The 13427-nt window shown below is 39.0% G+C and overlaps 2 protein-coding genes across 2 annotated transcripts; one reads left to right on the forward strand and one right to left on the reverse strand.

Annotated features, from left to right (window-relative positions):
- Positions 1-4811: 4811 nt before the first annotated feature.
- Positions 4812-9247, forward strand: nsrp1 (nuclear speckle splicing regulatory protein 1). The gene is made up of 7 exons (XM_086308966.1): positions 4812-4857; positions 6356-6446; positions 6644-6700; positions 6799-6927; positions 7088-7295; positions 7425-7527; positions 7622-9247. Exons 1-7 carry the CDS (start codon positions 4838-4840, stop codon positions 8436-8438), a joined length of 1425 nt encoding a protein of 474 aa, XP_086165092.1. The 5' UTR covers positions 4812-4837; the 3' UTR covers positions 8439-9247.
- A 63-nt stretch (positions 9248-9310) lies between these two features.
- Positions 9311-11368, reverse strand: LOC147320775 (calpain small subunit 1-like). The gene is made up of 7 exons (XM_086308970.1): positions 11323-11368; positions 11166-11224; positions 10953-11021; positions 10714-10792; positions 10489-10602; positions 10364-10416; positions 9311-10036 (listed from the first exon to the last, which is right to left on the reverse strand). Exons 2-7 carry the CDS (start codon positions 11181-11183, stop codon positions 10010-10012), a joined length of 360 nt encoding a protein of 119 aa, XP_086165096.1. The 5' UTR covers positions 11184-11224; positions 11323-11368; the 3' UTR covers positions 9311-10009.
- Positions 11369-13427: the final 2059 nt, after the last annotated feature.

Raw genomic sequence — 13427 nt, forward strand, 5'->3', positions numbered from 1 at the left:
AAAAGCAAGACTAAATTGGAAAAACCTTTGTAGAAAATGGCTAAAGAGAATTAGTCTAAACCTGTTGTACTCATGCTTAAGGCTGGGGAAAAGAAAAAAATGGGGCACCTTCCTGTAGTCTACCAGCCAGCAGTCATATGATATTTTGTAAGCATACGCAAGTAGCTTCCTGTCCAAACCTGTACAGCTACACTGTTATCTTTGTTGCCTGAGGGCACAGATCAAGGATAACAGGAACCTGTCAAAAACCACAGACGTAAATATATTAAATGTGTGTCATCATCAGCAAGCCCAGAGACCAGCACATGGAGGTATGCACAGATTCATCATGCCAGGACTACTACTGCCATTACCTGTTGTGAAATCTGGTTTCACTCTCTCCATTCGTCTGCACAGACTTAATTGTTAAAAATCAAAAACTAAGGCATTAAACAATAATTCACTGTATTTCCTTAAAGGCACTGGTAGTTCCTTTTCTCCCTATTTTCTCTGTTGCACAAAAAGCGAAAATGTTTCTTTTAGTCACCAATATCCACATATCTTAGCCCTACTACGTGAATGTTACTTAAAGCACTTCTTCTGGCCTTATGTAAACCTACCTGTCCATTTAACCAGCACTGCATAGTTCATTTGATCGCCATATAGTCCGTTCATCTATCAGGCAGGTTTGGTCGTGAATCGCAAGGATTAGCAGTAAGGCCACAGGGGAGATGAGATGCAGATTACGGAAGAGATAATGGTGTTTGGATTTAGAGTCACTCAGATGAGGCGGCTGGGACTGAAAGCTACAGCTTTAATCACAGGTGAGCCGTGCGCTCTTTGATCTTATTTAATGGAATGAATTAACGTACAGGTTTAGAAGAGAGCATTTGACAAAACAAATCAAATTAAAATAAATGAAAGGTGTTTGAGATTTATCAGCACTTGATTTCTCAACAGTTAAAAACTCATCTATTTAAGGAGCACTTTGAGCAATGTGAGGCGTCCCTATGGGCCTCCCATTGTTTTTAATAATAAATGACTACTTTCATGCTATTGCACTTTGTTGATGTTCGGTCACAAATTTCAGTACACTTTGGTTTTTGGTCATTGTGGTGATTTATTGTAGAATTTGTTTCCACTTTGGAGGTAAGGAACCTTTAATGAATCAACTCTAGGGAGGTGAAGGAGCTGTACCAATACAGAAAATATTAAAGCCCAGTTCTGCTACAGTAAATTAGGTTTTTAAAAATATATATTTTTCTGCTGCCTAAACTATTAACTAAGCACATGATCAGTTGTGGCCATCTTCCTGATGTACTCATGGATGTTTGTTGTTTCATCCTGGATATGACACTCACTAGTCCTCGGCCTCCTTCTGTCCGCTTTGCAAGCAGCCTCAGGGTGCTGGATTTGGGGTGAAATCATGTATGGTAAGGGGCTTACTAGTTTGTAAATATTTTCACAAATTACAATTAAGATATTGTAATAATTATATTTAAATCTTACAATTGTAATGCATTGTAATGACTGACTTTTTGTAGAAAAGTCAGCCATTCATGTTTTAGTGATGGTCATGGCAAATGAAAATTTAGCAGTGGTAGATAAAACATAAATGCTATACTCAAATACCAATATCATGTACTTTACTATTACAGTGCCACATCTCCGAGGCACATATTACATTTGCTACTAAGCTTTAATTAGCCTACAAGTTACTTTTCAGATCACAATTTGTAGTGCCATTTGAAATCATTGAAAAAACAAGCATTTCAAACTTCCTTATGATGAATTTTAGTAATAAACTAGGCCTTGAGGGTCAGCTGTTCTCGGAAATTCTCAGACTTTATCGGTTGCTAAGTTGAAAACATTTTTGAGCTTGTCACTTTGTGGTTCTCACATGGTAGCTATACTTACACATGTGACAGTACCAAACCAGCAGAAGTAGCGATAATAAACTCAGCTTCAGTAAAATGCTGGGTACATACTAATGCAGCATATTATATGCAGTATAGAATACAAGTAGATACTTACACTTACAAACTCCATTTTGCTGCACATGCACTTTATGTATATAACGGCAGCAGCAGAATTAGTAGGCTAACTTGTTTTATTTGCAACATGTCAGTAACATAACTGAATATAAAAAGAGCATCTTACAGAGGCAGAATTTCAAAGTGGTAAAGCTGGGCAGAGCTTGGTTGAATGTGGCATGTTGTATAAAAGCGCTATGAGTCAAGCTAAGAATCAGTCCATTTACCATGAATAAAAACCAGATCCTATATCACACAAGAGTGGGACAAAATTCATCTGCCAAAAGATCTCCTCAGTTCCCAAGATGGGTTTATTTTGCACAGTCACTGTACATGTACATACCACTACCTCTCCACTACAGCTGCTACAATATTTATAGTAAACTGTACTGATTTATTCTTTTCTTATTTTAAATAAATATATATTTTCTTTATTTATATAGTTCATCTTATTGTTATCTAAGTGTTTCTTGTGTGCAATTTTACCTTTCTATGTGCAATATTGAGGGGGCTCTGAGCCTAAGAATTTAACTGCTGGTAGTAATGTGCCATTGATACCTTTATATGACAAATAAACGACTTGAAAATCTGAAAGTTGAACTTGAAACTTGGATGCTATATAAACATGGCCCTGTCCCTGTGGCTACAGTCAAATTCAAGGTGACATTTTTTTCCCTTAAAATTATTATTATTTTTTTTCAGTTTAAACATTTGACACATGTTCTATGTACACGAGTTGTAATAATAGCTTATATGAGCGTCAGTATTACCGAATTATGTATTACCTGTCCAGGTAAGCAAGTCGGAGTTTATCTAATCTCCAAAAGTTGATTCTGTTCATCTGGACGTAGCGTTTTGTGGGAGAAACGTTTCGTCACTCATCCAAGTGACTTCATCAGTCTCAGCTGACTGCAGGTTTCCCCAAATCTTATAAACAGTACATTTGCATATTAACTGAAACCAGCCCACTGAAGGAACAATGGGCTGGGAGGTCAGTTCCTCTGAATCGAGAAGGGGGCCTAAGGGTACATCTTTCGCTAAGGGTACATCTTACAATGCTGTGATTGCAGCAATTCCCCAACTCTCTGTGAATGGTACTCATGGCCAATGATCAGTGGTCTTTGATCAGTGGGTTTTGGTCAGTGGTTGTTGATCAATGGTCATGAGAATTTGCATAATTATGATTAAGGAACTGACCTCCCAGCCCATTGTTCCTTCAGTGGGCTGTTTTCAGACATTATGCAAATGTACGATTTGGGGAAACCTGCAGTAAGCTGAGACTGAAGAAGTCACTTGGATGAGTGACGAAATGTTTCTCCCACAAAACGCTATGTCCAGATGAACAGAATCAACTTTTGGAGATTTACTTTCCTGGATGATTGAGAATGCAGATGTTTATCTAATGTTACCTCTATGCGTTAGAAGTCCGTACATTTGTCAAGAGGGTCAAACCCATAACAGCAGCAAATAACACTCCCCAAAAACATGGATATGGCTCCTTCATGCGGTGACCTTATTTACTGCCTGCTGAGTTGTAGTGATGGGTCGTTCGCGAACGAAATGGCTCTTAGAGCCGACTCTTTGACGTGAACGACGCGAGCCGGCTCCTTATCGCGAGCCGTCACGTGGGTTTTTTTTTTGTTTTTTGTTTTTCTTTCTCTCACCCTCTCTCGCACTTTTTTCTTTTTTTCCGCTTCACTCTGCACGCAAGCCTTGTGCTTTACGCTGGGCAGAGGGGGGAGGGGCGGTAGTTACACTCAGTAGCACACGAACAGAGCCAGAAGGGGAGAGAGAGAAAGAGAGCCAGGGACAACAACGTCACATTAGAACGGTATAGTAATCATCCACAACTATTTTCAGTTGCAGATGATAAAGGATTCAGAAAGTTTATTCACGCAGGCCCATATGACAGAGAATATGCATGTTCTTTTTGTTTTCATATTATAATTTATATTTAATTGTATTGTGGATTGCAGTGTTTTGTGTTGTTTTCACTTTAAATTTGTAAAAGGAAAAAGCTGAAAATTTAAATAGTTAAAAGTTGAAATGTGAATAGTTGATTTTTGTATTATATGATTTATTTATTTATTACATTTTATGTGGAGTGAATAAATAAAAGTATATTTACGGTGGCCCCTAGAGACAAAGCACATACAAACTCCAAAACACGTAAAAACTCCAAAACACGTAAAAACACGTACAAACTCCGAAGCACGTAAAAACTCAGAAGCACATAAAAACTCAAAACGTACAAAAGACAACAGAAGTGCTCCAGGATGCTGGGCGCAGTGTTGAGCTTTTGTTATCTTGTGGCTACACAAGCCACAAGATAACAGTGGTAGTAACAGGTAAATGAACTTTTTTTTTTTTAATGATTTGAATATATATGAGTGCCTGTGTATAAATACACAAACAATACACACATGCTTTCAATTGTGTAATTTAAGTGATCTAGTAGCTCTGCTTTGGAAGTTCAGTTCATGCTAGAAATGTGTTTTGGAATTTGTACGTGTTTTGTCTCTAGGGCCCACCACATATATTTATATATAAACATATATAAATAAAACCACTTTTTTTTTTACGTTAGTAATTCCTTTTGTGCATAATTTTATATTATTGTTATTAATAAATTAATTAAAGCAACAAAACAACCTGAAGAGCCGGTTCGGAGCCGAAAGAGCCGGCTCTTTTTAGTGAGCCGAACCGAAAGAGCCGGGTCTCTAAAAAGATCCGGAAATCCCATCACTACTGAGTTGAAGCTTGTGTTTGTAGCCGCTTGAAATTGTGTCGAATCTGCTGTGCGAGTCCACAGCCAGCGGAGCAAGATGGCGGTCCCTACGAAACAGTGAGTTGCAGACATGCTAGCATGATTATAACAACATGTTATTATATTGTTTCAGGTTGTTACGGTAAAGCTTAGAGTCGTGCTAAAAGAGCTTATTTCACTATATCAGCCGTGTAGTACCAGCTCGGGGTTTTGTATAAAAACGTCGGCTCTCCTTGCAGCTAGCGACCCAGCTAGTGAAATGCTAACGTTATGCTAGTCTCTCTCATAACTTATTAAACAGCAGCTCCTTAACGTTGGTTATCAAAAAACCCGTTTTGTGTTTTTCATGGTTACCACTCCTCTGTCAGCTTATTATTTTTTTTAATTTTATTTTAACCCGAACAGATGGTTGTAGTTGGGAAGAGTTCACAGCAAATGGGCTAAAAACACCACAGCACTTTACAGGAAGGGCCAGAGTCGTCTCTATTTTTTGAGGCGACTGAGGTCCTTCAACATCTGCCAGAAAATGCTGAGGATTTTCTATGAGTCTGTGGTGGCCAGTGCGATCCTCTATGCTGTTGCATGCTGGGGGAGCAGGCTGAGGGTCGCAGATGCCAACAGACTTAATAAACTGATCCGTAAGGCCAGCAATGTTGTGGGGATGGAGCTGGACTCCCTCAAGGTGGTGTCGGAGAGGCGGATGCTGTCCAAGATAAAGACAATGTTGGATAACACCTCCCACCCACTCCATGACATGTTGGTCAGTCACAGGAGCTCGTTCAGTGAGAGACTGAGATTACCGAAAAGCACCACTGAACGACACAGGAAATCATTCCTGCCTGTGGCCATCTCCCTGTACAACGCATCCACTTAACACACTGTTTGCTGCTACAACTACACATGTTTCTTTTCCAAATATTTATTTATAAGTGACTTATGTATGTATGTATGTATATATATGTATATATTGTACTATTCTTAGTTAGCGTATTGTCTGTCTTGTCTTAATGTTGGTTTAAAATGGAGCACTGTAACAAAAAAATAATTTCCCCCAGGGATCAATAAAGTATTCTGATTCTGATTCTGATTCAAATGCTAGTCATTCAAAATACAATTTGGTCTATTTCGTAAAAAAACAAACAAATAATATGCTTGCTTGGTGTCACAGTCAGTTTAAAGCCTTTGCTGTTGTCCCCATTGAAGATGCATAATCATTATGATAACCAGTGAAAGCTTGTCAAATGTGCCGTTGAATCTGTATGCTATACAGATCATTTGTATAACTCTACACATGTATACATCTGTGCGTTTGTGCGTAGTACATCTGTATATTTGCTCTCTGTATAGCAATATAAACATCTGTATACTTATTTGTCAGAATCCGTTCATAATGATTCCCACCTTTTAAACTACCCTTATCTGTGTATAATCGCACTTTTGCACTTACTGCTCTTGCACTTCTGATTCGATGTAAACTGTATTTTGTTACCCTGTACTTATACATGTGTAATGACAACAAAGTTGAATCCTAATCTTAATCCTAATTTAAGAACCTCTGTTTCGTGATTATCCTCAGGTATGGGCTCATTTTGCCACAAAAGAAGGGATTATCAAAGACCACTACCTTACCAAAACCCTCTGTATTCGATGATGACTCCGATGAAGAGGTGGGTAAACAGATTTGTTATAAACAAGACATTACAATTTGTACTTTGTCACTTAGTAAAATGAATTTTATTCAAGTATTTTGTTTATTAAGAAACTGAAAATAAATAATAAAGAAGTTTATCCACTAACTAGCTTGCTTGTTAGCAGGCTTCTTTCTAAATATACTGAATTTATTTTTGTATGTTTTTTCCCTCAGACCTCAGTTGGGGAAAGCCTGCAGAGAGAATCTATAAAAAAGAAGATGATGAAACAAGTAAGAAGAAAAATTAAAAGATTCAATTAAATTAAAAACAAACAAACAGTGATTTGATGCCTTCATCTTTCTGTCTTCCACTTTCCTTCTTTCTGAAGACGCGTCTGGAGATGCAGAAGGCCCTGGAACAGGACAGTACTGTATATGACTACGATGCTGTGTACGATGACATTCAAAAACAGAGACTAGAGACCAGCAAAAAAATCCTGGGAGGCACAGACAAAAAGGTAAATTAATTTATGCTGAATGCTTATAAAGCTGTGCTTGAAAACTAAGCAGCTGGAGTAGTAACAAAACCTCAGTGCTGCTGTTCGGTTCAAGTTGTTTTCTGATGTCCATTTGACGTAATATATGAGATGAAAATTTGTCTGTCTCTCTTTGTTACAGCCAAAATATATCCACCAGTTAATGAAAGCAGTAGAGGACCGAAAGAAAGAGCAAGAACGAAGGGAGGAGAGGAAGATTCAGAAGGAAAGAGAAGCAGAGGGAGAGAAGTTTGCGGATAAAGAGGCTTATGTTACATCCGCCTATAGGCAAAAACTGCAGGAACAGAAGGAGGAGGAGGAGAGAGAGAAGAGAGAGGCAGAGATGGAAGGTTGGAGTGATACTTAGCAGTTGTTATTAATGTCTGTGAATGACTGATGCAACTTTTTGTAATCTTTGAGCATTTTGGATATTTTAAATACAAAGTATGTGTGATTTGTTAAAATTTGTGTTTACTTAGCTGCTTTGGATGTGAAGAAACAAAAAGACCTGAGTGGCTTTTATCGGCACCTGTTGAATCAGACTGTAGGAGAGGAGGCAATACCAGATCGCTCTGCGAACAAGTCAGTCATAGCTTCTCATTACTTGCTCACCGATGAACATGTGCATGTTTTTTTTTTTTTCGGAGTCTTTATTATATCACTGTTTCTTTTACAGACCTCAAACTTCAAAGGATTCAAAAGACACAGAAAAGACTTCACCTGCTTCCTCGCCTCCATCCAATGAAAATATCCCAAGTTCAAGCAGTGACATCGAGGAGGCACATGAGCAGAAATCTGGGTTTAGCAAGCCTGGGGGCGGCTCTGCACACTCAAAACGCCAGTACAGGCAGAGGTCACCTTCATCAGGGAGCGGTGACGAAAAGGAGAGGGAAAAGGAGAAGGAGCGAGACAGACATAAAAAGAGCCACAGAGACCAAGACAGAGCAAGGAATAGAGAGAGAGAGCGAGAAAGAGACAGAAACAGGGGAAGGGAAAGAGATGACAGGCATGGAGAAAGAAGAAGCGACAGAGATAGAAGGAGAGACAGAGACCGAGGTAGAGAAGACGACAGAGGTAGAGGAGGCAGAGGTGATACCGAAAGGGACGACAGGCATGGAAAGAGGGAGAGGAGCTCCAGAGAAAGAGAACGGGATAAGAATGGGGAGAGGGAAAAGAGAAGGAAACCGGATGAAGACAAGAGGAAAGACAGACATCTGGAGGAAGAGCAGGCACTACGGAAGGAACCAGAGAAGGAGAAGGGCATGAACAAGGAAGAAAATGAACTTGAAAGGAAGGAAGAAGTTGAATGCACAATAGAGAACAAAGATGAGCAGAAAAATCAAGGTGAGGAGAAAGAGGAAGCGGAGGAGAAGACAAACAAGTTTGCAAAGCGCAGCACAGATCAGACTGTGAGTTCGGCAAGAGAGAGGTACATGGCCAGGCAGATGGCCCGCTCTGCATCTAAAAGCTATATCGAGAAAGAGGAGGACTGAGAGCACACACAGAAAACATCTCCAAACTGCACTCTGTGTTTTGAGAATATTTATATTTTGTTTAAAAGACATCCCTTAAAAAAGCAAATGATTTTTTCTTTCTTTAAACACTTAGTGCTAACTGAACCTGTAGGGTGGTTCCTACTGAAAAATAAACATTTTAACATCTTAACATGAAGCTGTATGTAAGAGACTTATTTAAATGTTTAGGGGGAAAATCCTCAAACTGGAGGAAATTGGGAAAATGTATTTTTAAGGACTATTTTTCACTGTGGGTTAATGCATACATGGTGGACTAGTGGGGCTTTAAGACTAGAACAGGATGAACTGCAATGTTTGTGTTCATTTTAAAGACCATCCTCCCACTGCAGCAATGTGGATTTTTGATCTTCATAATGTTTCTGAACAGCAGTAAAGCTCAAACTGAGTAAGATGACAGTACTTGTTAGTAGGGTAAGTTTATTGTTGGTTATAGTCTTTTCATGGTTAATATGATTATAGTACATTACCAACCTTTTCCTGTAACCACCATACAATGAACAGACTGAAAGTGTGCAAATATTTCACAGTCCCTGGCAAAGAAATGCAGATTCGTGTTTTATCTTTGTAAAAATAAAAATGTTGAATATGAGGGGTTTTTTCTAGAGAGCCTCTTGTATCCTGTCCTAAATGAATGAGTGTAAATCGTACGTTTTATCTCAGCTGCTAAACTGCAGATTTGACTTCTGAACTGGTGATGTGTTCATTCACTTTTTATTTTTCTGGTGTATTCAGTGATGGACTAATAAAATAAGGTCTGATTCACAGTTTCTACTGCTCCTGGTCAGTCTTAATTCCATACTGAAATAAGTACAAAAGAGAATTCAGAGGGTATCATTTTTTATTGCTATATAATCATTGCAAAGGAAAGTTGGAGATACAGAGAATTGACAGTTAAACATATTTATTTGCTTTCACCATTAATGCTGCTGAGTCACTATTATGCCTATTTCACAATATGTTTTACTTAACATGGGCATTTTTTTAATGTATAATTTGCTCAAACACAGATATTGATCACTGTTAACTGTCAAATAATCAGTTTGCTCATTTGTGTCACAACAATATTAAACAAAAAAGGAAAAATAAAGAAAATGGTTTACATTTTTTGGTCTAAATACTTTGGGGATTCCGCAAGTAACCCCCCCCCCCCCCTCTGAAAAAAAAACAAACCAAACTGCACCCCTTAAGCTGGCTCTAAAACCTAGTTCTAGTATGTTATAAAGTTACTAAGCACCAATTAGCAGGTATACCTATCTGACCATGGCACCCTAATAGTTTATGAATGGAACTTTTGCTAGCCATTGCTGGTAACTTGAATAATGATAACATTTTGCATTATGAAAATTATGAAAGGAAATGGACAAAAAAGATCACATTTTTGGCCTACAGTGGTTTGGTTTGAAAGAAAGAAAAAGCAAAAGGAAAAAAACATAATCTCAGCCTGGTCACCCCTGTAAAAGCTGGTGCATTAAGACTTAAAAGCAAGTATGATTGCAGGAATCTTTTCAGTTCTCCTGATTTGGTCTGGTCTAGTTATACATGGAGATGAGAGACCACTGAAATGAAAGAAAAGGCAACTTTTAGACGTACAATTTATTTCGTTTATGGCTAATTTCTGCACTGTAATGGTTCTGTATTACAGTTCTCTCATGTGTTCTGAATTGACTCTATAAAACTATAGTAACATGCATGATTATGCATGGATAAAAGACTGAAAGAGTCATTTTCTTAACACACTTACACTTAACACACCTATAATAGTAAAAGGCAATTCTTACTTATCCTAATATTATAATTACACACAATAGCAAAGGTTAATTAATAGTGACACTTTTATTAAAGTGCACCATTAAAGAGTATTAAGTGGTATTAAATATACTCGCCTCATCCCAGGTCAGGTGGATCTCACCATCAGATGATTTGCCCTTGAAAATGTCTGTGGAGAAAACCCCCATGCAACAGACGTCTAAGCACATTTTGGAATAGATAAAAGATGTGGATTTATTACCTGACATCTTATCCAGGCGCAACATGAGAGTGGTGAACTCCTCCAAAGAGGTGGTGGAGAAGCCTGAATACCGAGACATCATCAGCCCCACACTGGCATCATTAACATCCATTCCTGATAAAGACACGAGGAGACAGTGAGGAGTTCTCCAGTTATAACACGAAGCAAGCTCCAAATGTGTTACTACACTTAAATGTGTTCAAATGTGACAATAATTAGTGTTACCTGCGGCTTTAATCGCCTTCTGGAGCTCATCGTCAGACAGGGATCCATTTTCATTCACATCAGAGCGATGAAAGAGATTCTACAAGCAGGATGAACTTACATTTAGAAGCAAATAGTAGTTTGAACATATCTCATTTTTAAAATTTTAAACTGAAAGTTTTTTGGGGGAAAAAAACTCTAAAAGTTGAAGAAATAATTAAATTATGTATTAATCTTGGAGACTATACTTGCTGCATTACTTTGTATTCTTGAATCTTCTTCCAGAGAATTGAGAATTCAGTAAAGGTCATTGTCATCCTTTGATCGAGCTGTGCAGGTTAAGGATATCTTACAAAAAAGTTCTTACTCCTAATAGAAATGTGGCCAGTTGTCAGTTTGATCATCAACTTTGATCATTTTGGGTGTGGCATCACATAAAAGCAAAAGGAAAATAACTGTATAATTTAGGATACATCCACCAAGGCAATCATACTCCTGCAGGCATCCAAACTAAAGCCCCTGTGGCCATTCCCTGTTGAAAAACATTAATTTTTTCTATAAAAGCAAACAATCAACAACAAGATATGAATGATGATTTTGAACCTTTCATAGCACACATGTTCATCTTACCATGAGGGAATCTGTCATTCAGGAGCTTCTGGAGTTGTACAGAAAGCAGCTCATCATTCTACCAAGAGGCAGAGAAACAACTAAAATGTATCGATGCATATCAGGAAAAAGTAAAGATTTGAAGAAAGAGAAAAAGATTGACACCTGATCAGCATAGAGTTTAAATAAGGCATAGTTTGGATCCTCATCAGTGGCTTTCTCATTGTCTTTGTCTCAGATCTACAAGAGAGCAAAATTTATCTCTTTCTTATCAGCAGCAGTGTGAAATAGAGGCTATAACACTTGGAGGAAAAATATACAACACAGATTTTTCAAACCTCAGAAAGATGGTCATCTTTTTCATCTTCCCCTCCTTGACAGGGCCTAGAAGCAGAAGAGAAGGTTTAAAGCTTTACAATTAACATTTGTCATCAAGCTATTTCAAGATCTCAAGAAAACAGGATGTGACGTTTCAGGATCATGATAGCCATAAAGAGTCTTAGCAGGACTACTGAAGTCCACTGAAGGTGAAACCAAACCATTCTCCTTAAGTCAGTGGTTCCCAAACTGTTTTGCTAGGCCCCCCTTTGTTTTATAAGAAAAATGTTTGCCCCCCCCCCCCCCCCCCCCCCACCACCACCACCACCTAAACACCTAAACAAAGATATGCTTCACCATATTTTCTAGTCTTTGGCTTGAAGGAAGTTGGTTTGGATTTGTGTGGGAACCCCGTCCATTATGCTAGCAATGTCCAAGCATTCTTTTTTCATACCACCCCTCCTGGAATGTACATGAAGGAATGTATATGATGAAATTGTTTCCCAAGTTTCAGTGTATGTTGTTCAAGTTAAATCAATGCTGACTAAATCTGTGAAGGTTCTCAGTCATCCACGTCATCGTAGTCTAAGGAGCTTGGAAAGAAAAGCGTCTGGACGTTTCACCTCTCATCTGAGAAGCTTGAGAAAGAGGAGTGAAAGAAGCCATTTACGTCCACTGTGAGCGACCATCTTTGAACAGAGGTGGTGGTTTACGACACCAACTGTCTGCCATCTATAATCCAGTTTTGAGATCCCTTCCCAGACGCCTTAACGCCCACTCACACCCTGGGCCATATGACCTCAGGAAATCACATGATAGGGTGGGGCTAGGTTTCACAATGAGCTCACCCGAAACCTTGGCTGATTGTGACCCACACCCGTTTTCACACCTTGGCTCATGTGTCTGTAAAGGTTCTCAGTCATCCAGGTCATTGTAGTCTAAGGAGCTTGGAAAGAAAAGCGTCTGGACTTGTTTAAGTTGCTTGAAGACGTTTCACCTCTCATCCGAGAAGCTTCTTCAGTTCTAAGGGTAAATGGTGGGGAGTCCCAGATTTAAACCCATTTTTACACCTCGGCTCATGTGATTAGATTGAGGATCCCTCTTTGGGGGGTAACTCGCACTGGGTTTAAATCTGGGACTCTCCACCATTTACCCTTGGAACTGAAGAAGCTTCTCAGATGAGAGGTGAAACGTCTTCAAGCAACTTAAACAAGTCCAGACACTTTTCTTTCCAAACTCCTTAGACTTTGCTCATGTGATTAGGTAAAGAATCATCAGGGGGTCCTTTTGTCCCTCTTTGGGGGGATACTCCCACGGGGTTTAAATCTGGGACTCTCCACCATTTGACCCTTAGAACTGAAGAAGCTTCTCGGATGAGAGGTGAAACGTCTTCAAGCAACTTCCATATTCATATTCCATATTCCAACTTCCAACCTAAACTTGGTTTATATCTGACCCAGATAGACTGCAGGTCATAATTTCTTACCTGAAGTTCAGTTCACCTGACACTTGGACCGGCGGCTGCCTCGGGTCTCTGCTCCTCCTTGACTCCCCTCTCCCTCATCCACCTGCTGGCCTCCACCACTTGTTAATTTTACTGAATCTGTGGAAGCTCCGCCATAGCCACCACCAAACAACTGAGTTATTTTTAGTAAAAAGAAGTAATTGTAAAAAAGTAATTGTCATTACTCAATGATGTCCAGTGGTCTCCTGTCAGAGCCACGCATTCTGTGTGAACTAAAGCCTCTTCTTTTTTTCTTTTTCTCCGTTTCATACAGTTCGTGGATTCGAATTGTTATTGTGCTTCT

The sequence above is a fragment of the Aulonocara sp. 'chitande type north' Nkhata Bay genome, linkage group LG10 (assembly GCF_057382095.1).
Source record: "Aulonocara sp. 'chitande type north' Nkhata Bay isolate Kocher_YH1m ecotype deep benthic linkage group LG10, A_spYH_male_GT1.1, whole genome shotgun sequence".
Lineage (NCBI taxonomy): Eukaryota > Metazoa > Chordata > Actinopteri > Cichliformes > Cichlidae > Aulonocara > Aulonocara sp. 'chitande type north' Nkhata Bay.

Coding starts and splice junctions, on each gene's coding strand:
- nsrp1 (XM_086308966.1), top strand. CDS start 4,838: ATGGCGGTCCCTACGAAACA. Junction 6,701..6,798: donor AAAAGAAGATGATGAAACAA/GTAAGAAGAAAA, acceptor TTCTTTCTGAAG/ACGCGTCTGGAGATGCAGAA. Junction 6,928..7,087: donor TGGGAGGCACAGACAAAAAG/GTAAATTAATTT, acceptor TCTTTGTTACAG/CCAAAATATATCCACCAGTT.
- LOC147320775 (XM_086308970.1), bottom strand. Junction 10,603..10,713: donor GAAGGCGATTAAAGCCGCAG/GTAACACTAATT, acceptor TGTCTTTATCAG/GAATGGATGTTAATGATGCC. Junction 10,417..10,488: donor GCGCCTGGATAAGATGTCAG/GTAATAAATCCA, acceptor TTTTCTCCACAG/ACATTTTCAAGGGCAAATCA.